Genomic DNA, 25,881 nt, shown 5'->3' on the forward strand with positions numbered 1-25,881 from the left:
GGGTTGTGATTGGCTGAAGTGGACCTGTTGCCATGACGACGGCGAGGGGTTTGGTAGCGTTGCCGTGCGCTGTGTGATCTGCGCGCTGCGTGTATGGAGGAAGCAGCTGCTGATCTGATCTCTGACATTGTGTGAGACAGACATCTGAATTAAACTCTGCTTTTACACACACCGCTCCAGGGTAGCGACGTGCATGATTGTAAGTATTTTTTTTTAAAGACACGCTGTTCTATAATCTACGGGATCGAAATGTGCTCGGCCGGAAAAGGGTTAGCGTTGCGAACAAGCTAAAAGTAAAATTGGTCAAGTGACTTTGCTTAGAGGAGCCAGCATGGCAGATCAAGCGACAGCATGTGGCCACCTAGTTAACGTTACTTCTCTGTTTTCTCCGGGAAGAGCTCAGAGACTGGATTACAGAAGCAGAGAACAGCTCTCGGCTGACACTTGGAGATATTTATTTTATATCGCTACGTAATTCTAAATAGTTTAAATGTCATGCTAAAGCTAGCAGCAGATTTACCTTCACTAACTCATCGAGCGACTGCTAACGCTACTTCTTTTCACGGTTGTGCTGTGGGAGACTGATAAACGAAACATGTAGTGAACTTACAACACTAAATAGGGAACTAAACTCACGGGTGTAAAGTTACTTAGTTACCAGTGTTGTTTATCGGAAATTGCTGAGGATAATTTTCCTCTGACTAACTTTGAGTTCATCGTTGCGTTAGTGCTGTGGTTTCTTGTAAGTTGTGGTCTTCAAGCAAGACGCTACAAAGCATATTGGATTTCAGTGCGAACAGCACTTTCAGCTTATCTTTTTCCTACCGGCTTTTAGCCTTAATTGCTCCATTAAAACCGTCTTGGTCGACTCATTTTATCTCAAGTTGTAGCACGAGGCAATACTAAGTCTGTTGGTTCTGATGTGATACACTCCTTCCATATTTTTTTTTTTTTTGGTATCTATAAATAGTTGAATATTTCATGGTATGTATTGACAGCACCAGAGGTTATGAGGTACGGTGGCTAAGCTAGGCACATGATGTAATGGATTATCACAAGATTGTCCCAGATACGGAGCTCTACAATGTTGGTGTAGAAAAATATGTACACTGTGGTGGCTTTCCATGTGCCAATTGGTTTTAATATACTTTTACTAAGAGGTAAAGTATTTAAATCATTCACTAACTGATATAGTGGTCTTTATAATTGACTCAATGTGTTCTGGCAGTGCTTTTTACTAGATACGCAGCCGGCCCAAGGAACAAGCGAAACAAGCAGCTTCTTATTGCTTCCAGGCCAGACATGGCCCCTTAGAGCGCTGATCCTTTCACACAGAATGTGTCAAAAACTTCACCCTTGTATTTGTGTTGATCAATAATAAGGTAAATATTGGATTCACGTAGAAGGTTTATACATAGAAAATATCAAATATTCTTTAAAAAGTCCTGATTTGCTCAGAATTTAAAAGAAATTATGTACAGTTAAATTATTGCAAATGGAATACACCAAATACTAGAGGTGAAAAGGAGCAGTATACATATTCTTGCTAAAATGTCATGTGAGAAATGATAGCTTTGTTTCTTTACATTGTCACAGCTCTTAGAACATTTTATTTATCAAGAGACAAGCATCAGATCACTCCAGACCAGCAGGGGGCACTAAGGGGCGATTAATACTTCGAACATAATATGTGTCAAAACTTACAATTTGTAGTTATGTTTTTGAAGAATGAGGCTATGTTTACTTTTGCATAGAACACTTATATGTTACGGATCCGTAAAAAGATAATTTGTTTGGAAATGTTTGAGTTATTTAGGATACAAAATAATTTACAATTGCAGTACTTGTAACTGTACAGAGTTAAAAATGAAGAGTTTTACATCAATATGCTCCCATTTATTTAGTTAATTTAATTTTTGTCTTTCTGGTAAAGCATAACATTTGGGGCTCTACGTCATTGTTGCAGAGATAAGTGGCCAGTTCTGCTTAGAGACCAAAAGTCAATAATCAAAGTATACATATTAGTTTTTACATTCTTTGCAGATGAGCAACCCTCATTTGTTTAGTGTTGTTATTGTTTGGTTTAACAAGTTAGAGTTGTTTTACTCCAACTTGCTGTTGTCAGGTGAATGAATACTTATTTAGTTTTGCTCCAGATGGTAATGTCAAGGAAGATTGTCCACATGCTAGATGTGTAAAGTTCCTTTGCGATTTCATCTAAATCTATTTCTATTTCGTACCCTGAATAAATCACTCTGTACCCATGTTAAATATTGTGTAGCATTTGAATTGTCTGGGTATTATAGATATAACTGTAAAAAAACTCAAATATTACAAACAAAAGAAAAACAACTAAATGGATATAACTTAAATTGATTGTAGTTCTGATCCATCTTTTGAGCTGGTGACATAGGTATATAAAATTACCATCACAGATCAAACTAAAATGAATGGGAATGTAACCATATTTTTCACAGTATAGAATAAGTACATCCTAGAAAATAATAATAAAAAAAAATGCATCAGTTTTTAAAACGGGTGTAAATCATCCGTATTGTGGGAATGAATTATTGCAATAAACGTCAGAATAAAACATCTTGTAACTTTTTGTGTATCTGTGAACATCTTATACAACCTTACCTCAGAAAACCTGGATTACAAGTGTAGGATTTATTTTACTGCCTAGTTTAAAGCATACAGCTGTAGACGTCAGTTATTACATGTAAAATGGTAATTACTTGGTGAAGTTATAAAAAGAAAATCTATGTTTCCCAGTCATAGTATGCAGTACAGCACTATTGTATATGTTCAGTCTCTCTGGCCGTTTAAGCCTTTTTTTTCTTGCTGTCTGTCACTATTGGACTCACTGAATTGTACAAACCTCATCTAAAATTTATTGTGTGCTCAGAGGTTTCTCTGTGTACTTGATCAATAAATTATAGAAATTTTCGTTCACAATTTGTGAGGCGACGACTTCGCTGCACATCGAAGTTGTCGCTTTCTTCATACTTGCCAGTTGTTAAATCTTTAGTGGTAAATGGAAGACAAAGGCAAGAAGACCCTGAGGGTCAAACGCAGACAATAAAAGGAACAGATGTTGCCAGTCAGCCATTAATTTATTGCCAGAATTTCTGTGGTCCAAGCATCTGTTGTCTTTGCTTTTGTTTTGTTATACCTTTGCATCTATCCTCTTGTGAACCCTGTTTCAGTGTTGAGCAGCTTCTGAAGCGGTTTGGTGGCTGCCAGAACTTTACTAATGCCCGTTGCTACAAATAGAAGCTTCTGAAGAGTGTTGTGATATCAAATGAATTTAATGACAACAGAGATAATGTCAGAGTTGAAGTTTTCCTAGATATACTTGAACAGCCTCATCAAAACTCTAGTTTAGTATGTGGGAAACAGAATTTTGCAAATTTTCTGGGTTTTATTAGCAAACCCGCTTGTGGGGAAAAGTTATGTAATCCCAGCCAATACCGCTTTTATCATTTTTTTAGTTGATATTATAGTCCCACTATTTTTTTCCATCTGACATTTTTTTGCTGTGCACTGCCAACCAGCTGTGTGAAAGACACTGCAGCTAAGGCATGGAAACTAAATTTACACCACATTTCACTGTTTATTAACAGTTTTAAAACTCCCATTGCAAAACAGCAAGCGACATGTCAAACTGAAGGCTGACTACTACTTTCAACTCAATGACTTAGCTAATGTCATCATGTTGTACTCTCATTGTCACTCAATAATCACCAGAACTGCAAAACATGATAATATTATGCACAATAAACACTGAAAAACTACAACTAAATTCAGTAGTTTTTATTGTGTATGCAATTTTTCTGTAAGTCTAACAAAAATAATTTAAAAAATGTAGTAATCAGCAATTATATTATTTTGTTTTTTCTTTTAAAAAATGGCACAGAAACCAAGAATCTTACGCTGACCCATGGCTGGCCCACAGTGTTTGAAAAGGTTAATGACTGAATTGAGGGTGAGAAAGTTCGCCTGATGATGGTGTAACATGAAACTGAAATTTCCGTCCAGCTCGTGTGACATGTGATATTATGTTCGCCTTCTAATTTCAGATTTTCAACATGTAGCCTTGATGATGAATGATTCCGACTGTCTCCAATAGCTTTGTTTATAATTTACACGTTCTAAAAAAAGTTTGAAAGTTCATGTTCTGTTAACATTTTGCTTCTACAGTGTCTGGTATCAAATATATTCTAAGCTGTAATACAACACCACAGAACTTTCCTCTTGGCCTTAACAACTTTGTAAACTCTTTATTGTGTTTTTAATGAGGTAGTTGGTCCTTTGTACTGTGTTGATGACAGAATAGGAAGGGGCTCCAATCAGGATGTAAAAATAACACCACAAAACAGAATACCAAATGAGCTTGCCACACAACACAGTATACTTTTTAGTTAAAACTTTTTTTATTCGTGAAGTGTTACTCTGATTGACTTTCCGACTGGTTGGCACCAGTCGTCAGCTTAAAATGTTGCCATTCTATTATCTCTTATCACAGGACTATGCACTTTGGCCCGGAGCAAATGAAAGGCTGAGTCCTCTGGAATTCACCACAGCCGAGTGTCTGTGGCATTGAATTCATTTCGAAAGCCGATCCGTGTGGCAGAAACTTTTTGCCGATTGCTCAACACAGGCTGAACCTGATTTCTCCTGAATGAATCGGCTGAATGGGGGGGAAAAAAAGCTCACAGCTTTGTGACTGTGATTCGCTCAGAACCCTGTCATTACCAAGTCAATGTGACTTTGATTATACCGACAGATTTAAGCAGCTGAATTTTTAGTTGCCCTTATTCTTGTAATGTAAATTCATAGTTAAGCAGAAACAGGAAGTTGGTGATTGCGCCGCTGAAGTGACTGTTTTTCCCATAATTATGCTGCAGGGCTCCTTCTACACTGATTTGCTTCTCACAAAAACTGATTATAAGTTGACTTCTCTTCTTATCAACTAAATTAAAGTGTAGACATTTTTGAACAATATGATTTTCTTCTTGTTTTGCATCGGTCAGCTTAGGTTGTTAAACTCCAATGTTTCATTTACTTGAGATGAATTAATGTAGCCTGAGCTCTCAGGTAACACTGACCTGTGAGAATCATGAAGCTGAAGCCTTTCCGTAGTAGCTTGTCGGAGTGATCACCCACGCAGCTCCTGCGTGATTTAGGGGGACGTCCCCAGGAGGATGTAGTTCGCTGTCTTTTTGGGTCTGTGACATTCTGCTGATCAAACATGCGTGGCGGCTCTGAATTTCAGCTGCAAATGTAGACGCCTTCTGAGACATTGTACGCTTTCATGTTTGCTGCCTTCTGCTTTACCTTTCTGTAGGCGTCATTTTGTTTTTGTTGTTTTTAGACTATGTGCTTGTTTGTTCCTTCTGATGTCTTGCATTAGTTCACGTCTTGTTCCAGGACGCTATAAACTTGATGTTTTTGTCACCTGTTGAGAGATATACTAAAAGCAAGACAATTATTGTGAGTTTATTTCAGAATCCTGGTTAGTTTTAGTGTGCCTTTTGGCTAAATGTTGTCGTTTTACTCTCTTGGTGCTCCACTTGTTCTCTTACATCTCTGGATTGCTGGATGTTTTGGTCCCTGTGGTGAGCTGAATCCCTCCCTCCCTCTTCCCATTCTCTGATCCTCACCGTCTTCAGCGCCTGCCTCATTTCTGATGGGTGGACTCAAGACACAGCCCATTAGGGGCCGCCTTACTGAAAGCAGCAGTGACATGAGCGTTTCCTTGATTGGGAGAAAGGAAGAGGGGAAGACGGCTGTGTCCTGTGTCACAATAGGTCTTTGTCTTATCACTGTTGGCTGAAATAATGGCATGCGTGGATGTCGACGAGGAACTTTGGCCAACAAGCTTGTATGTAACAATAGGTTTGGTAGAGGTTTATGACCATGTTAATATTACTTTTATGAACAGATATCTTTTGAAGATGTGTTTGGGGAGGTGTGAATGCTTGACAGACTCTGATGCGAACCAGAAAAGCGAACTCCGGTCTGTCTAAAAACAAAGATCTCAGTTCGGTTGAAGTGAAATTGGATATGTTGAGCGTATTCACATGTGAATGCTAAGCGAACAGGAGACCGGTTCAAAAGCAGGAAGCAGACTGTAGCACAAGGCATTCTGGGTAAATACAACCAAAATAAATGCACGTCTAACATTAGCAGGACAAGTAGCTTGTAGTTGTTTACCAATGACAAAAGAGAAATCCTACAACCACTAAATTCTGACGCTCTCAGTTGTTTATATTTTCTGAAGACGGAAATTTCATCTTCATTGTGTTCTTTGGAGGTTTTGTGTTATTTCCTTAAATGGTTCTCTGTACAGTGCCACCACAAGCAAGGGAGGGGAACTAGTTTTTCAAGGGGTTTGGATGCTTGACACAATGCAGTGTGAAAGTGAACCACACCAGCTGAGAATGTAACAAATGTTGCAACTTTCCAAATCAAACCTAGCCTATCATAGTATCAGGTGTGAAACACCTCTCCTAGTCTCATCAAACCTGAACACAGGTTGTTGTGTCTTTGTGGTTTGTGGCAGTGCTTGTTATAGTTTTGTTTCATCAGTTGCTGTATATAGAGACCAGATTTGTAAAGCATGTTGATTAAATGCAAGCAAGCAGATTCTTCTCTCTGAGCTGTGCTTTTGTGCATCTCCTCCAGAGTTACCATATGCTGGATGGACGGCCATGTCTTTATATGTTGTTGAATACTAATGTTCACCTTAAGATCTCTGAGGCCTTTACAGAGAAGCTTGATCTATACTGAGGATTAAATTTACAAGTGAGGGGACTTCTGAACACCACCCTTTTCAGTTTTTTTTTAAATTTATTTTACTTTTTTCAATGTACAGTAGTTGCATACTACTTTATGTTTATCTGGTTGGGAATTAATGGCTGTGTAGTGACAGCATTTTAAAAAATGAAGTTTGATGTAACAGAGGCTGTGTAGGTGTCATGGAGAATGTCCAGAGTTAGTTCTTACATGATGCAACAACATCTTAAACTTTATCACAAGTAATACAATTTAGTGCTCATTGTGCGAGGATTCAAATCAAGTAGACATTTTTTTGTAAACTAACATGTATTTACTCAGGGCTGCTGCTGTTCAGTAGCGAGGAATGTCACATGCAGATACCAACTCTTCACTGCTGCCCAAAGTGGAGCTTAAAAAGTTTGTGTTATATAACTTCCAGCTTCTGTGTGAAAGCTCTTTGCATAAAAACTGCTTTTGTTAACCGGGGTAGGTATATGGCAATATGTAGTTGTAAGACTATAATTGAGGCTGTTGATGGTGGGGGTTGAGTGTTGGTACTCTGGACCTACAGACACATGACCAAAGAGATAAGGTTTCAGTGTTGGCTGAAGGGGGGTTTTCCGTGTACTTTGGAATGCCTCACCTCTGTTTACAGTCAGAGTGGAGTTTGTTTGTTTCAGTTTAAAGTCTCTGTGTGAACATAATGTCCCAATCAACTGTTGTTGAGGTCGTACGCTTGAATACTTCATGATCAGTTTGCGTCTGAAGTTCGTAGTTTTGCAAATGTGGCTGCTGTCGCTCCAGCAACGAGCTCCCCCGTCTCGCCTTTCTTTCACTCTGGCCGATTCTTGTGTTTTGACGTGGAGAAGACTTTGCCATGTTTGTGTGAATTTGTTCTGAAAAAGCGAACTTCCTCAACAGGCAGGAGGTGCTTCCTTCCCTCCGAGGCCCCTATTTGAAAGTGCGAGGTGAATACTGAGCACTTCGGAAACATGATTAGAGGAAAAACAACTGTGTCTTTGTAGCAGCTGAGTGTAGGGCCGGTTGTAGTGCTTTGTGTGAGCGTTTTCACACTTTTACCAAGCAGCTTTATTTTAAAATGTAGCGCTGCTTTAACTAAAGCCTCATTAACCCAAGCACTAATGGTCATTTTATTCATTTCCATATAATTTGACTTTGCTATTAAATAAAAGAATTGCCTCACGCTGGAACAGCCTCTCCCTCTGTCCCACTCTGCCTACGCTTGCCTTTGTGTCATTCACATATTTCGAGCTCCAACCAGACTGAGTAGTCAACTAAAATATCAGTTAGGGTTTCAAATAACAGCCGTCGTCAGCGTGGGGCTTTGCGACACACCTTTGTATAACTGGTTTGTGTCAACTACTTTATTCCATGTGAAGAGGGTGTGGCGGGAATATGTGAACAGAAGGCCGTTGTGTTTATAATTTCTGGTATCTTTACTCTTAAATCCGGCTCTGTTGTGCCCTTATAAAAGATTCGGCACAGGTAATTGTCCGCCTAAATGAAGCATCACTTTTTATGAAGCGTTATAAAGTGGGCCTTAGTGGCACTTAGACAGGAGCGCCATGGCATCCAGGTTGGCAGCTGCCTTTGTCAGACAGGTTTGTGGAGAACAGCAGCAGACTGCTGGCCTCAGCAGTTTCCGCCGGTATTGATCTCTCCACATTAGCTCTCTCTTCATGCACAGACATGAGCACAATTGCTTCCCTCACAACACTGGCTGTCGTGGCAACTGAGTCCCGGTCATGAGATTCACTTCTAGGGATACATCTCAGAGCAGCGCTTCTTTTCTGAACCTCCTGTACGTTCTCTGGCATAGCAGCTCTGCTGATTTGCCACTTAAAGCCATCTCCATGTTTCTTTGTGTATTTTTGAATAAACCAAGTGCTTAATGGGATAAAAGAGCAGTTTGAACAGAGGGGGCTGTCCCGTGGCACCTGCTGTTAGCCTGCCCGTTTGCACATGAATATGAAGAGTCTGGCTGGCTTTTTTAACTTGCAGATGAGCCATCAGGTCAGCACCATTAAAGCTTGGGTGTATTTTCAAAGATGGGCAGCAGTCAACAGGCCAGGATGCCTTATTAGCTGCCTCTCGACTCCACTCATGAGTCTTCCTTTATTCACCGCGGTCCCAGCCGACTCTCTTTGATGCCTTTTTCATAAGAGAAATAATAACTGTGATCACTGCAAAAGTACTGCTAATTGAACAGCTGCAGGCATGGCAAAATACTTCAATACTTGTATTTTGCAAAGACAGCAGGACAGCTTCCTCGCTTGTCCACCCTCCGTCTGGTAATATTCAAATGAAAGTCATTTGAAAGAGGTAACTCAAAGGGGATAAGCTCTCTCTAACTCCCAAAAGCCACGCAAAGAGGTCAAGTAGGTAAAATTGACTGACTGAAAGCTTTCGTGTGCTTTTACTTGTGGAAACTAGCACCAGCACCTGGCCAAACAGGAGGAAATTCATGAAGGGGCAGGGAAATTTGGTCAGCTTACAAGCTACAGTGGCAGGTTTGCAATTCAAACAGGAAAACAGTGTCAGTTTCCTCACCTGACCCATTGCGTCTGGTCTGCCACTGTTGTCAATGGTGTCAATGCCACTGGTAGAAGAAGAACTGAATAGTAATGCGGCATTGCATTCCTGGTGTAAAGCAGGTAGCTGTAAAGTCAAAAACCATGTAACGAAACACATTGAATTGTTTTAGACAAGAGAAATGAATCAGTGTTTTTTGTTTCCAACATCACTAGCAAGTTTGCTGATGTTGAGAAATAATACATCTTTCTTGTTCCCAACTTTTTAAAATCTTCTTCCCAGTTTAAAGTAGTTTTCTCCTTAAAGAAACTTTTTTATGTTTTTCCAATCTGTCGTATTTCATGAGACTAATCTGAATGAAGAAAAACTACAATTAAATGAAGGTGTACATTCAAACTCATAATTTGTTTGGTTGTTTTTGTCTTCAAACATGCTTGGAAAAATAAACCGTCCGTTTTAAATCGTTACACTTCCTTTACATTGCAATTCTATGTACTCAATGATTATAAATAAACATCAGATTTCCCTAAGTTATTTAGTTTGAAGCAAATGGTGGCTTGTAAAGTTTTTTTTCTGTGTCTGTTACATATTTTTATTTCCACTGCTGGCTTTTAGACTAATCACTTCACTCATTTTATAGTTCTACTGCCCGTTTCTCCCATAAAGCTCCGCCATGCAGGTTTACGGCCAGTCACGGTCTGTTTACGTAGAAACAAGTTCCATGTGGGCTGTTTACAGCGGACTGTAGGCTGCGCCTCCTAATCCATCGAGGCGGCACTCAAGTCTTCGTTTGGCCGCACCTGTGTGGATGTCTGTTGTAATTTGACCTACTTATCATCAGAAGACATAGCGCAAGCTTGGGCTGTTATGAAATTCATAACTGTCTTGAGTAAAAGTGTTACTAAAATGTATAAAATTATCAAGCAAATTTTATTTAAACGTGCAGTAATGAATCCTTGTGCTACAAAGTTACCCTGACATATTGATTGGGAGAGTTATATTTATGTTACATTTATGTATTATTAGAGGTAAACAAAAATCTAGAATAAACTTCTTTAGTAGTAATTCTCATGTTATTATTGCACAGAATGATATTCCCTTCTCTAATTTTTCTCTTCATAGTAACAATAGGTTCTGCAGATTTCCAACTGTAGTTTGATAAAAATTATGCCTCGAATGTTTCCATGTTTTTTATTATATCTAAACAGGAAAATAATTATTCTTTCAGTCAGTCTCATTTATTGAGCACTTGTCAAACTGTGAGGTTGACACATCAGACAAAAACAAGAAAAAACAGAAACAACAATGACTAAGAGCTAATGAGTTAAGCAAGTATTAATATGTGATAAAAACCTCAAATAAACAGACATTATATAACGTTAAAGGACAGAGGAAATGCAGTTGTGTGAAGATGAACAAGAAAACATCAGAAATGGACAAACATGTGCATAGATTTTAATGAGACATTTAATTTGGTTGATTAAATTAAATCCACAAATATTTAAAGGAAAGAAGATCCAAAACAGTAAATACCAGGAACATCTTCCATATTAAATGTGATGGGCTAAAACAATTAATGATTGACGCTTCCTGAGACAAACTTCATAGGATACAGATCATCAATTTAGGCTTTACTCTTATTCACAGGACTTTATAGCATAGGAATGATGTGATGAAGCATATTTAGCGGTTTAACAACGTGAACCTTTTAAAAACTTTGATTATACTTTTATACAGGCAAACCACCCATGTTTACCACAGTTTTACCTTCAAACTTCACTGAAACTCTTAAACAGTTTGAGATTTTTAGGTAATAGCAATTGAACTGGTTCTTTACATTGTTCCTTCTCTTTGTTTTTCTTTCTCATTGATGTATAAATGGAAATATATGATATATGTAGCTGCCTTACATATGTGCTCAAAGACCTGTCATCTGTGTGCTTTTTAAGAAAACAAGCAAGATGACTCATATCAGGGGTTTATTATGATACTCCAAAAAACCTCTATCTGTAGTCTAAGTTGTTTTCAGAAGCTCAAATGATATTTTTGTTTGAGTCTGTGGACTTGTAGATCTTTTTACTGGTTGCAAATTAAATCAGAAAGAAGAAGCTGTCTTGTGGAGGGATATCTGTGTTGTTGAGCAGATATTTTCTTGTGACACTAACAGGCAGTCCTCATGCTGCCTGACATATCTGCTTGCTCTACTTTGCTGAGAGCTGTGATTCATCACAGACTGTGGAAAACCTACCCAGCCTTTCTTCCTACCACTTGTTCTCTTTGTTGTTGTTTTTAGTCTTTTGGACTTAATTTTTTCCAGTTCAGTGTAGAATCCTATTGCTATTGTCTTCTCTTCCTTTGTTCAAGTAGCTTCTCCATTTGTCTTTGGGAACTTAATAGGCTCTTTTTAGTTAGAGGGCAAAATTGCAGAAGTGAATGCAGTGCAACAGTATAATTCTGTTGTGCAATACTTAACGGATAAAAAGATGGACTGAGGGTACATGTTAGAGAGACAACAACGTAAAAGAAGCAATATGCTTTATTAATATAGACATGAAAACAACATGCTTTTAAGGCAAAAGAAACCAGATTAGAAAATGATTCTTAATCTGAGTCGAACAAATCTGCTCAGTGAGAGTCGATGGGTTATTCTGTAAAAGCACTAATGCCTCCCCTTCGCCCTCATCCTCGTTGACTGGCTTTTACAAACTGATTTATGTGTATGCTCACTCCCTCTCCTGTCTCTGACACACACTCTTGAGTTTGACCCAATTCTTATCCTATCTCAGAAATGAAAGACATGGCTATCCACCGCACACGGTGTGCCTTTACCGACTTCAGGCCATATCGGCAACCTCTCAGACCCCCCCAGGAAGAACGATAACGGATGACGATGTTGACTACTGGTTTAAGTGGGGGATGGGGGTGGAGAGGGCCACAGTCATCATCTGTGTTGGTGTTAGCCAGCGTGGATTACTTATTTTTTCACTGACTCTTGTTCATGGGATTTCTGCTCGTGTTGAAGGGATGACATGGTTGTCATGGTGACAACCAGGACATAAAGCTTGTTGTGAGTCGAGACAAAGAGTGAGCTCTTTATGCTCTTGGCCTCACTAAGCAGTGTGCTAAGCCATCGTTTATGGTTTTAAAAAATTAGCAACTAGAGATAAACTGATCAGAATGTTTGAGCACAAATACAGATTGTAGTTTAATTTGCAGCATCAATTTTAGTTGATTACGAATTCTCTATAAGAAGAATGAAGGAAAAAACACATTATTCCAAAAATACTCTTACTGCTGTGAGTGGTCCTTAATTATTTATGTTAAGAGCAGAGGCGACAACATGCTGGGTGTGGAGAGAGAAGTTGCCGTACCTTTGGGATTCACACTATTTTAAAGGAAAAACTAAATCATTTGGTCCTGTACTCTGAGATTTCTTGACCCGCCATGTTAGGTGACACAGTGGGTGGATCATGTCTCCTTAGAAGGATGAAATTGGGCAACTATTATTGACTCTATTATGACTTTGTGTGTTAAGCTCTCTCTTGCTCTCTGGCAATCTCAATCAGCCACAAAAATGTCTCACTGTTGTATAAATATGGTTTCCTAAACCAAGCGCTCAAATCGCCTTATTCTGTTTTCACATGTTGCTACCCAGTTGTGGCAACTACAGAAACGAGTGTTGCTGTTGATGCCACTTTATTGATTCTCTATCTATCTTTAGAATAAATACCCAATAGTAGATTCATTGTATTGTTGCAAGGTATCCTGTCTCCAGCAGTCATAAGACGAGTTATTAGACTAGAGATGACCCTGGACAGTTCGCCAGTCCATAACAGGAATATGTACAGATACACAGGACAAACAGCCAAAATTTAGAGCTGATGCATGCAGAAGGAGAACCTGCAAACCCTCTGCAGAAAGTGAGGATTCAAACCCAGGACCTTCTTGCTGCAAGACAACAGTGCTACCAATTATGCCAATGCTCCTCAATAATACAGTGTCTTTGTACTAGTTTCCCCCCTTTACAGTCTTTTATAGATGTTCTCCAATGAAAAGCTTGTATGTGATCTTTGCTACTGTTTTACATATCCTGCTTCCTTCTCTGCCATTCTCAAGTGTCATTCTCTAAGTAAGGGTACTTGGGTGGGATTTGCTAATGATAAATCACTGCTAAGGTTGAATTTCTTTGTGCCGTTAAATGGCTGACGTCTCCCAGGCCTGCCGCCTTTTTATGCTACTTAATCTTGCATGCAACTAATTGAGACTTGATCCTCGCTGAATGCTGAGCAGTTTTTAAGAGCCATCCACTCTGTAAGATGCAGGCCTGCAGTGACTGGATGGTCTCCTGCTCATTTACACATAATGAGCAGCTGAATCTTGACTGGAAATGAGGTGGGTGTTGAGGAGTGGAGCCTTAAGTCAGTTCAGTTGCTGGAGATGGTGTCCTCGAAGGTCCTCCATAAGAGTCAAGAGGAGGTGGGGGGGAGCTGAGAGGCTTTTATCGTTCTATCCAGGCATGAGGAAGATGGAGAAATCCAAGAAGTGCAGCAGAGACAGTTTCGAGGGATGGGCTTCTAGAAAACAAGGCCGTTGCTTGAAAGGGCGCTTCATTTGAAAGTGTAGCGAAGCGTTGTCTGAGTTCTTGCTTTCAAATTGTTGCAACTCTAACAACCTCTCTCTTGTTTCTCCAGACCTCTTTGATTTAATGGGTCCAATCATTGGGATGTCACCAGATAAGAAAACGGAAATTCCGGGTATGCAAGAAGAGCGGACAGGACTAAGAGGTGTCTGTGGTGTGGGGACCCTGCCCGAGGCGGAGTGCGCATCCAGTCCATTGGCGACAAGCGTGGATCGCGCTTCAGGTGCAGAGGATGAGGAGCTCACCAACCTCAACTGGCTCCACGAGAACCTGCTCCAGAACTTCACTCTCGGGGGCCCAGAAGCTCAGACAAGTGGTAGCCCCCTTTTTGACATTGAAGGAGACTACAAACAAAACCAGGGCCCTTCGTCGTCCTCGTCATCTTTGTCGCAAAGCAGGGGCCGGGAGCGGGACTCGCTGAAATCTAAGCCTCCTTTTTCATTTTCCCTCCTCATCTACATGGCTATCGAGCAGTCTCCCAGCAAGTCTCTGCCCGTTAAAGAAATCTACGGGTGGATTCTGGAGCACTTCCCTTACTTCTCCAACGCTCCCACAGGCTGGAAGAACTCCGTTCGCCACAACTTGTCTCTAAATAAATGCTTCCGCAAGGTCGACAAGAGTTTGGGGAAGGTAGGTCAGGAAGGTGTTCCTTCTGATTTTAGGAGCCTGGAAAGTTAATTCAATGCAAACACTGTAACTGACACATCATATTTATATATAATATTTTAAGTTTCACCAAATTTAGATATAGGGACAGCTTTAATTGTCCCACGGCAGGGAAATTCGGGTGCTACAGCAGCATCAAGATAGGTAGGTTCAGACAAAAAAAGTTCCAGAAGCGTTACAAAAATTATATTTTAAAGAAAACAAGATTAATTAACAATAACAAAAACAATTATTGTTAATATGCTTTGTTTTACAGACACATTGGGAAGCTGTGTCATTTGTACCAAGCTTATTGGGTTTAAAATGAGTTTGTTTGCCAGCTGTTCCTTTCAGAGTGATACCAAGGTCATTAAAGCAAGTGTTGGCGCTTTTTGCAGTGGGGGTAGGAGCCAAGTCCTGCTGGAAGAGGAAGTTAGCATCTCCCTGAAAGTTGTCACCAGAAGGGATTAAGTAGATGTCTGAGCTGACTTAGAATTTAATAAACATAGTAGAGCAAGAGAGTGATTTAAGTCAGGCACTTATAAATCACCTAACTTATAAGTGTCTGTGTGTGGGACACTCCTGAATCACCGATTCCAGCTGTAGTCCTCTGGAATGTCTCTCAAACCTTTGGATGGGCTTTGCTTCACTGTTTCCCCAAGGCTACGTTTGTCACTGTTGCTTTTGTATCACTTTAACTTTGATACAGTGTTCAGCTTTTCCAACAGTAACTTTTCGAGGCTGTTTGTCATTATGTTGTCACTGTTTGCCGGACAACTGTCAAACAGCAGTTTTCCCCACGATTTTGTCGTTCAGAGGTGTCCAAACTTTTTGCCCTTGGGCCTAAAATTGGCAATTTAAACTACAGGTGGAAAATAAATACATTAAAAATGAAAAAAACTTCATTGAGGTTTTTAGTTTTACCTGCTCAATAATAAATATTTTTTTCAATGAAATGTGTATATGGTTATAGATCCAAAACATAAAAAAGTTTGGTAATTTTTTTGAGGAAATATCTTTGTGACTTTCGCTAGCTTAAACCACAAATTATATTTCAAGGATATTCTAGTGATCACCTTATTTAAAACTTCCAGGGATCATGAGTATAGTTGTTTGAATCAGGAGGGCGGCACCTTAGACTGGGGGTATGTTGCAGCACTAAGCTGCTGACCGGCAGAGTACTGAGCTTTGACGCAGCTGCAGGGACCTCTGTGACTTTGTTACGATAAGAGTGGAATCCAGTCAAGGTTGCAGATACTCCAACAGAGGAAATGCAAACACGGCAGACTAATAAAGGATGTTATCTCCTGAAGCACCTCAAGTTAGTGCAACTATTTTAGTTTGAGGGAAATGTCCAGCAGTTGAACTCTTAGATGTCAAATTTAGGGAAGGAAGCAACCAAGACATGCTGCAACAGCAATGTTTGTGTGTTAAAGTTGATGATGGTTATTTAACATGCATTCTTGCATTATAAAATAACCATAACTACTCTGGCAAATAAATTTGAAATTTTGGAGAGAAAATTTAAGAAATGAGAACATGAAAGAGATTTTGAAACTGGACCTGTTTTAAAGCCCAGAAATAGAACACTGCAACTCTGGGAAAACATCCGTAGCTATTAAACTTGTCTTCATGCTGCTATATGAAAGGAACAGTTTATTTTAAGGTTTATATGTTTTGTTTGTGCATGTTTTTGGACACCAGCTTGGTTTTCAAAGAAAAGCCAAATTCATGTTTTAAAGAAATAATCCTGGCTGTGTGGTGAAATCTGTTTTTTATGGTTTTGTACACTTGTTGTTTAACTTGCAGAACTTTAAAACACAGTGAAGACTGAATCATTGAGATGCTATGAATGCAAGCCTAATGTCTTGTAAATTAGCAGAAAGAAGTCACATTTTTCTTCATTTCATTATCTTTCATCAACTATAGATTACCTTGTTTTTTATTTTCTGTTTGTATTTTTACTGTACAACTTCAGTTCAGTTGACAGATCAACACAGATTACAGCATGCAGTAATTATAAAGAGAAGAGGAAATGATTTGTGGTTTTTCAAGTTGTTTTCCAAGTAAAGTTCTGAAAAGTGTGGTTTGTGTTCTGCCCCTGTGAGTCAATAGTTTGCTGAACCACCTTCTGCTTGCATGTCTTTTGTAGAGACTAAATTTTTGGCCTGTTCTTCTTTGTGATGTTCATCAAGCTCAGTCAAACTAAAATTGGTGTGTTTAAAGCAACAATCTTCCTACGAATTCTGAATTAGAAATGGGTCTGGACTTTTACTAGCAAACAAGGTAGGCTACGTTACTGTATGTCCTGCTTAGCTTGTGGCAAACTGGAAACAGGCTCGACGAATTTAAAACGGTAAAAATGATGCCCTCTAATTTGTAAGGAATTTTTTCTTTAAAAATAAAACACTGAAAAAGATTGGCTTGTGTTAATCCACATTGTATTGTAACGTCTAGTTGCAATGTTACTCCTCATGTAACATGAGGAGTAACATTGGAAGAATGGTTCCCATTCTTCCTTTGAAACATTCAGACTTGGACTCCGACAATTGATTATTCTGACGATTAAATGGATAATCGATCCATTTAATCGATGAAAATTACTCACCACATTCTGCTGAGTAATTATTTAACCACTTCAGCCTTTTCAATGTAGTATAAATACATTAAAAGATGTGAATAATTGCGTTATTTTCTAAAAATAAAAACCCCCAAATTTTTTGACTAAATTGCAATAACATAGCATTCCATAGCATATATAACATAGCATATTTGTATTTTATATATTTGTAGCAAAGGATTCATTTGCAGTTAAAAAAAAATACATCTGACATCAAAATGTGAAAAGTTCAGCCCTTTCTGCTTTACTTAACATTGATACAGTATAATGCCGATCAGTTGGATTAACTGAAGAAGTGCTTTATAAGAGATTTTTCTTCACAGAATTTGAATTTGATGAAGCTAAAGCTTTGCTACTTGACTAGTTCTGTGTCAAATATATTTACAGACAAATAGATTTTTTTTGGTCTTAATTTCAAAATATGTATATTTTTGTAGTTTTGGCTTAATTACTGCTATGAGGGTGTTATTATTTCAGCAATGGGCCTTTTTAAAATCTGTACACTCCAGTTAACGATGACTAAATTAGTTGACGGTTTTAATCAAGTAAAACCTAAACGATTCCATGCTCCCACATCCTTTACCAATACTCTGAACTACACATAGTAAACACCCATAAAGCCCCCAATAATAGTAACTGGGTTGAAAGCTTTATTTCAGTTTAAACAATTGTATATACATTTGTATAATCAAAAATATCTATGATATAAAAGAACAAAAAAAGGGAAGTCATCTGATGGACTGATGAATGACACTGCTAGCTGAACTGACCAGCCTCTCTTTAGCCTTCTTCTTCAGTTCAGTAGTTCAGTAGTCGAGTCACCGCGATTAATCCGATTAATTGTTTCAGCCTTAATTGAAACTCCACCATTCAGATAATCGGATGTGGTTTCTGCAATGCTGTTCTATAATCTAGAGACTGCTTTATTACAGTTAATTTAAATGTTGGTGAGGGAGGATGGCTACAGCTGCCCTTTACTACTTTAACTCGATATCACCAGCTAACTATGCGTCATTAACACGACAAGATTTAAAGCGTGCAGTTTAACTTTCACATCTCCGCTCGGGTGGTGCTGAGGGGGTGCAGCTTGATCATGGGGTGCCAGGGCCGTGTTTAGCCAACACCTGATCGTTTTCCCCACCTTGGGTGAAGACGTCTGCTCTGACTCTGTGAGTAGCAACGTAGCGCAGCACAGACTGCTCAGCATGCAGGTGCACAGTGTGAGTCCTTCGTCTGCTGAGACACCAGCACCAGTTTCACATGACACTAGCTGGTGGTTTTCGTTGCCATGGAGACATTTCCTTCTTCCTGCATCAGAGCCGGTTGGTAATCTGAGTCAAGGTTATTCTCCTCCCCTCCCTCGCACTGTTCTCCCGTACCGGGCCCAGAATACGCCATCAGATAAAGTGGCACACAGTGCTCCTCTTATCACACTGGTTGTTGGTGCAATACAGTCACACTGATGCTTCCTGTTGGTGAATTCGTAGCTGGTGTTAGTACAGTTTCCACAGTTTGAGATTCAGAGAACTATTGCTTGGTTTGTTCAAAAACTGGTGTTAAATTTTTGCATCTGTGAATGGATTAGTGGATGATTTCTCTCAATGCAGAGCTGCACGATGTTCGTTTTGTTTCTTCTTCAATGTGTTTCATTGGAACTTACAATTGAAAAGTTTGACACAATTCATTTCCTGTTTGAATCTGTTTGTCATTGACCAACTACTTTTACTTTCTCACTACATTAAGAAAATGGAAAATTTTTCATATGCTTGCATACTTCAGTGTGTTTATCAGGATTTTGAGATAGTCCAACACAATGTAGAGTATAACTATGAACACTTTTTATACATGACAATTTTAAAGTATGGTCTTTCTGATACTTCTAAATGAAATCTTTTACACAAAATTGCCTTCAAATGTCAACTAAATTGGAAGTGGTTCCTATATGTGTGTTATTCAATCTCAGTATAAATACAGCTGTTCTGTGAAGACCTCAGAGGTTTCAAGAAACATTAGAGGACAAACAACATCCTGAAGGCAAAGGAACACAGTAGACAGCTCATGGATAAAGTTGTAGAAAAATTCAAAAGTAGATTTAGGCTATAAAATTATATCCTAAACGTTAAATGTCTCAGGAGAACTGTGTGATCCTTCCTCTGAAAATAGTCCGGCACAAATCCAAATCTACCAGGACTGGCCCAGAACTCCTAACGTTCAGCCTCAAACTACAATAGAATGGTTTAATTCTAAGCATGTTAATGTGGCAGAATGGCTTAGTCAAAGTTTTGAGGATTCATAAATTATTTTGCAAAGAAGAATGTGTAAAATTTTATTGTTATGCAGGCCATGCTTCTCAAGTTTTTAATTGTACTTTATGTCTGTTGATTATTCTGGCAATCCATTAATTGCATAGAAAATTGGCACATTTTGCAGATTTTTATTTTAACCACAGAAGCCTAATATGCAGATAAACAAATAATTAAATTCTTTTTATAATGGGAATGTAAACATTGTATTGTCTTAAAATGCAGTAACAGCATTCCTTTACCGAATGCTTGATCATTTGTAGCTAAGGAGGCTTCTGCAGCAAAAAACATGTGAAAACCTCTGATCTGTCTGCTTGCCTTAACTTTAATAGCACGGGGCTAATCTTAATACTTGGATAACAAAAGGTGCTTTGTTGGAGATTTTTCTTTTCAGAATTTGAAACAGGTGAAGCTAAACTATGCCACTAGAACAGCTCTGGATATTCAACATATTTACAGATAAACATTTTGTTAATCTCAAATACAATATATTTTACTATAGTGTAGGGTAACTCTTGAATCCTTGAATATATTTTATGTACAGTTTTGGCTTTATTACTAATCTGACTGTGTTGTTCTTTCTTTTTAAGCTTCTATACACCAGTTAACGATTGATCAATTACCGGCTATGATTTCATTTTTCAATTAGTCAAGATTAATTATGATTAATCAAAATACACTGTGCTTTGTGTTGGTGGCAAAATGAAGGGTTAGGAATACTTTGGGAAGGCACTGAAGCAGTAGGTTTAGGGGAATATTTTCAATAATCAGCTTTTTATGAATGAAAGATTTCAGGTTAGCAAGGATTGCATAGCATTGAATGATTCAACTGGATGCATTTCTTTTGTCCTGTAGGCCAATGGGAAAGGTTCCCTCTGGTGTGTTGACCCTGAGTATCGCCCCAACCTAATCCAAGCTCTTAAGAAGCAACACTTCCCAGCCGCACATGCCTTCTGCACGCCACCCGCCTCCCCGCCCAGGTAAACTGCCATTGACTGTGGTGTTGCAGGAAAGTGGCGTCAGAAATGACAGAAGTAGTTCAAGCAACTGTGTTTGTATCAGAGTGGGCCGTTTTGAAACGCTGCTCCTCAGACAACATCTGAGCCTCGTGTGTTGTTTTTGTGTTGCAGTGCCTCCTCACCTCCTCGCCATCTCTTTCTACAAGGCTGCTCATTCAAAGGTGAGGATGAACCCAACTTCATTCCTGTTTGTGGCGCTTTATCCGAAATGTTAAAATCAAATGACCATACTTGTGTCCAGAGTTCAGCATGTGCTTGTGTTTGCGTTGTCACGATTTTTGTCCAACATTCAGCATCTTTTTTTGCCCTTCAGCTCTTGGTTTGATGTGTTGCTTTGAGCTCATGGATGTCTCATGAACACCATAACATTGTGAGCTCTCAATCGACGTCACCCCATCTCTACAGCCCCTCACCCTTCTTTTTAGCTTCTTGGATTTGTAACCTTGACGACAAGCAGAGGTTTTGCTGGTGCTCAGTGTCGAGCACTCAGTCTCAGTGTAATCATTAATAATTTAGAGCTGCAGAAGTGAGCTATGAGGCTTTCAGACACGTTGTCAGGTCTGGAAAGATCAGATGCGCCCTCACTGTTGGTGGGTGTTTTTTTTTTGGGTTTTTTGCTTCTTGGGTTTTTTACACTGATGGGCTGTCCCTGCTCAATGTGTGAAATTCCTGAAGGATTCCCAGTCATCCCAGTCCGAGTAGAGTTGCCATTCTTCCATGCTTCCATGGCTTAGGATTGACCATCATGCATGTTTTCTCCTCTTCCAGAGTCTGACATTGATGCTGCCACTGCCATGATGCTCTTAAACTCTGCCCCTGGGCACCACGTTGACCCATGTAAGAGAATCCACACTCATACTTTTTGGTTTTTGATCTCCTGCCTCTTTCATACCACCCTGTCATTGCTTTCTTTTTATGTTGCTTCTTTGGTCGGTTTATGTGCTTTTATATGTCTGTATCTGTTTAAACAAGTTTCTGGTTCTCACTCTGGAAATATCTGACAAATGTGACTTTCATAAGAATATTTTGATATTTAGTCCGCTTACAGTACCAGTCAGAAGTTGATCAGCACACACAATGTCAACTTGTACAAACCAATGTTTATTAATGGTTTCCAACTTAGTTTTCCTCTTTGGATCAGGACAAACTTGACATCTGCTTTATACGCTGACCATAAATAACACATTCAAACCCGGCTGGGTTTGATTCCTACGTTTTTTTTCTCCAGGATGTCACCATGAAGTCTATTCAGCCTGTCACTTACTCCTCTGTTCAGGTAACTCCGACGGCCCGCTGGACCTCTCCCGACCCGACTCTGTCCTGGTGAGCAGTGATCCGAAGCAGGACCATAACTACAGCAGCGCAGCTCTGCAGCGCTGCTCGTCCCGCTCCTCCTCTTCCTCCCTCTCCTCTCTGGACGAAGGCGGCTGCGAGCGCAGCCAGTCTCGGCGCGCTGGCAGCGAGGGTTTTCACAGCGACGAGGACTCTGACCTCTGGGACGAGAGGGCCGTCCAGCAGACTTCTCGACGTCCGCCCGCCATCAAGTGGCCCATCAGCAAGCGACCCCGGCGCGAGGTCAAGCCGGAGCTGGACGAGGAGCTGAAAGAGGCGGCAGGGTCTTTGCTACACCTCGCCGGTATACGCAGCTGTACAGAGGGGTCCAAACGCACTGTCAAGAGCACAAAACTTAACAGGAAATAAAGTTCCTCTTTCCCCTGACAAGACTCCGGACCCTGTGAATCCTGACCCCTGTCCCCTGATCGTGTGTCCCAGTGTGCCTCCTTCTCCTCACCTGATCGTTCACTGGCCGTTTTGAGCCTCTTTTGGTTGGGAGCGTCCTCGTCCAACTAACAAATGGCAATAGTATCGTTCACACAGGAGAACAAAGCCATATAAAGTAACTTTGGGGGGGTTGGACGTTCGGACTGTGGAGAACCATCGAGAAGACCCCTATCCAGAACGACCCGCCTGCTTTTGTCAGATTTAGAAGACTGTGATTCAAGAATCTCTCTTTCAAAGACAAAAATGGGGGAAAAAAAAAAGCTGAAGGTTTTTATAACTCAAAGCGTTGCATGCTTCCTCCTCAAACTTGTATCCTCTTCCAAGTGAATCTATTTATGAAGCGAATGAGTGCATGTTTGTAACAGACAAAACCTAACCTCCTGGTGTTATCAGTTTCTCCTCTTTGTGCTACATGATGACAAAAAAAAACAAAAGTAATGCCACTATTTGGAAAGCAACCCTCGCTCTTTGAATTCTCTTAAAAACATGCAATAATGAATCCACAACCTTAACTTTTTCACTCTTCTTTTCCGTGACGGCATCTTTCTTTCAGCCGAGCATGTGAATTTAGCTTTTCATTTAAGAAAAAGAAGAGAGGAGTATTACGATGTTGGTATGCGATCCGTTTACTGCGCACAAACCATGACTCCTTTTTTCAGGATGTGAAAATAGTATTTTTCTGCAACTGCCAAATTTAGTTGAGAACCTAGCAGCAGTTCTCTGTGCTAATTATTATTACCGTGTGAACACATATTTGGTGAACATCTGACTGCCACACAATGCCAGATTCTTAGGTTGTGATCCACAAATTTTATTGTGGCATCCCTGATTTCAATCTGATCCTAAGATGGTGGCTCTAAAAAAGCCGAAATCCCAAGAGTGCCAGCGTAAAACAATACGTGCTCCTTCTGAAACGCAGCGCTCCGATTCCCCTCTGCGGATTTCGTACCTCGTTTTCTTCTGAGGCAAACGTAATTTGCAGCTTAGAGTTTCAGTTTCTGCTTAAAGATCCACTGCTGGCAGACTGTAAGCAATGGGAAGGCTGCGTAGAGAGAGCGAAACTTCAACTTTACAGTCACTCCCGAGTTACTAAAGAGCAATGCTGACCTCAGGGGCTGTCTGGCAGGGAGTGTTTAGTCGTTGCTCTTCCCGCTAGAACAAAAAAAGGAAGTGCACACTCTCTCTTCGCAAAAGCTTGTAAAGCCGGTGTCAGCTGATTGCACACAGCTCTCAGAAGGGAAGTTGTTGTATTGGAGCTTTTAGGTCGCCTACAGACCCACAGGATTCATGTCGGCCTGGGCAGGAATGATGGTCATTACCTGAAAACTTGGATGTTCACAGGAACAGTCAGTAAAGCGTGCGTGGTTGCTGCCAAACTTTTTTTTTGTGCCACGACTTCAAACAAAAAGGGGGGTTATGGTCACTTTACAGATACTTCTTAAATTAGAAAATCATCAAAAAGTTCATTTTAAAATTTCAATTTCAAAAAGTGGAGCATGTTTATTGGTTAATTTCACACAGAGTGATATATTTAGATGTTTGCTTTTGTTCAAATAATGAAAACCCAGAATTCAGTTTCTCAGAAAGTTACATTAAACCAGTTGAATAAATGATCATTTTTCTGCTCTAAAATCTTGCTGAGGTGTGAAGCCCAGAGGTCTTCAGCTCGACTTGGCTTCACAACTCTCCCATGTCTGTGGTTATTGCTGTTGCTTATGTGCCACTTTCTGCCACCGTTTCTCCTTTTACTCAACTTTCCATCACCATACTAGGATGCTGCAGAGCTCTGTGAATGGCCAGCATTTCTAGCAGTGGGTTTTTCCTGACTGTCTGCTGGACAGCTGTCAACTCAACAGTCGCTCCATGAATGTGTAACATATTGAATTGTCTTTAATTATGAAATATTTAAATGTTCTGAGAAACTAAATTTTGGTGTTCACAGATAAAAAAAAAGGTTTGAACATCCCTCTGTCATGAAGCTGCACAACATGAATCCAGCTTTTCAGTTGAATTATTGAAATAAATAAACTTTATAGTGGTATTCTAACTTATTGAGATGTGTCTGTAATTCCCTCGCTGCCACATTGTAGTCGAGTTTTTTTGTGGTAATGTTAAGAATCTGGGAATCTGGGAGATTGGTTGTGTTTTTTTATTTTATTTTATTTTATTAAGACATTTTTTTGCCACTTTAGACTTGGAGCCATTAATTGAGGTAAAATCTGTGGCTCCCAGAACTCATACCTGCATACACTGGTCTTGTTTAGCTGTGAAAATAAGAACAAATTATTTGTTCGTTAGTCATCACCTTATTTATAACTTTAATTTATGGGATATTTGAATGCATACTCTATCAAACACTGGTCATGTGAAAAAATGACTTAAGCACATTTCTTTTCTTTACTCTGTGAAGTCTGAGTATTTTTTCCCTTGTTTATTTTACAGCAATACCCTTTTTTCTTGTTACAGTGATTACATATTTTGCCAATGTATAATGTCTTTTAAGCGGGTTCCTTTTCCTCAGTTTAACCATGACTGCCAGTTTTTTGTGTTTGTTTTGCTTTTTTTTTTATTAAGCTGAATAGAAGCAGTGAATTAATGTTGAACCTGGGAGTTTTTTTTTTTTTAGGTTGCCAAAACTGATGTACAGCAGGGGAGGTTGAATTAAAAGCCGACTCGTTCCCCTTGTGCTGTAGAAATTCTCTGATGTTGATTCAGTAACTTTCACAATCCTCTCATGAATGGTTTGTCTTTAACTTTTGTCAGAAATTGAAGATTAGTGGTCAGAATCAGATTAGACTCTCAGAGGGAAAATTACTTTTATGAGTTGCTGGGAATGTTTGGGAATATCACTGTAAAACTGGATCACATATGCTTAAGCCAACCAGGCAGCTGATGTTTGAAGTAAGGCTAACATTTGATTATAACAACAATTTCTAAGTAATTATGGACAGACATGTCGAGTAAAAATCTCGTATTCTGTAGCGTTTGCAATTGATCTAAAAGCAACATTTGCAAAGCTGCCAAATAAGTTTTCACTCAACTTAAATGATTGGTTGCTTCATGGCTCATCAGCTGTTATTGAATATTGATTGTGATTTTTTTTCTATCATTATTATTTGTTTCAGTTCCTTTGGGTGTACTAATTCTTGGATTTGACAAAGCTGCCAACCCAGTATCAGTTTGTGTCTGTTGTCTGCCATGTCCATCGGACTGACACACCTTTTGTTTTTTTGTATGCTAACCTCTGTTGATAAAAATGTTTATAAGATTTATTTTCGCCAAAGATATGCAATTGCATTATATATGGTATTACAAAAATATTAATAAAATCCTGTTCTTGTTACAACTTGTATGCTTCTTTGTTCTTGTTTCTCATATTTTAAAAAAGCAATCAAGCATCTTCAGTGTCTCTGTATTTTGTCTCAACAGCAACAAACTTCAATGTATTTTATTGAGATTGTATGTAATAGACTAACATCAAATAATCAACTGTGAAGTAGGTTATATTTACTTGACAAATACCCAAACTGTGGTTTT

General features: G+C 39.4%; 1 protein-coding gene across 2 annotated transcripts; it reads left to right on the top strand.

Moving 5' to 3' along the window:
* Positions 1-25,690, top strand: foxn2a (forkhead box N2a). Of its 2 annotated transcripts, XM_055029111.1 has the most exons (6): positions 5-199; positions 14,028-14,605; positions 20,399-20,523; positions 20,674-20,723; positions 21,331-21,399; positions 21,839-25,690. In XM_055029111.1, exons 2-6 carry the CDS (start codon positions 14,042-14,044, stop codon positions 22,261-22,263), a joined length of 1,233 nt encoding a protein of 410 aa, XP_054885086.1. In that variant the 5' UTR covers positions 5-199; positions 14,028-14,041; the 3' UTR covers positions 22,264-25,690. The 2 variants fall into 2 exon arrangements, with proteins under 2 accessions (XP_054885087.1, XP_054885086.1); XM_055029112.1 differs by lacking the exon at positions 21,331-21,399 and having other exon boundaries at positions 1-199.
* Positions 25,691-25,881: the final 191 nt, after the last annotated feature.

The sequence above is a fragment of the Poeciliopsis prolifica genome, unplaced genomic scaffold, assembly GCF_027474105.1.
Source record: "Poeciliopsis prolifica strain line A6 unplaced genomic scaffold, Auburn_PproV2 SCAFFOLD005, whole genome shotgun sequence".
NCBI lineage: Eukaryota > Metazoa > Chordata > Actinopteri > Cyprinodontiformes > Poeciliidae > Poeciliopsis > Poeciliopsis prolifica.

Coding starts and splice junctions, on each gene's coding strand:
- foxn2a (XM_055029111.1), top strand. CDS start 14,042: ATGGGTCCAATCATTGGGATGTCACCAGATAAGAAAACGGAAATTCCG. Junction 14,606..20,398: donor TCGACAAGAGTTTGGGGAAG/GTAGGTCAGGAA, acceptor TTTGTCCTGTAG/GCCAATGGGAAAGGTTCCCT. Junction 20,524..20,673: donor CCACCCGCCTCCCCGCCCAG/GTAAACTGCCAT, acceptor TTTGTGTTGCAG/TGCCTCCTCACCTCCTCGCC.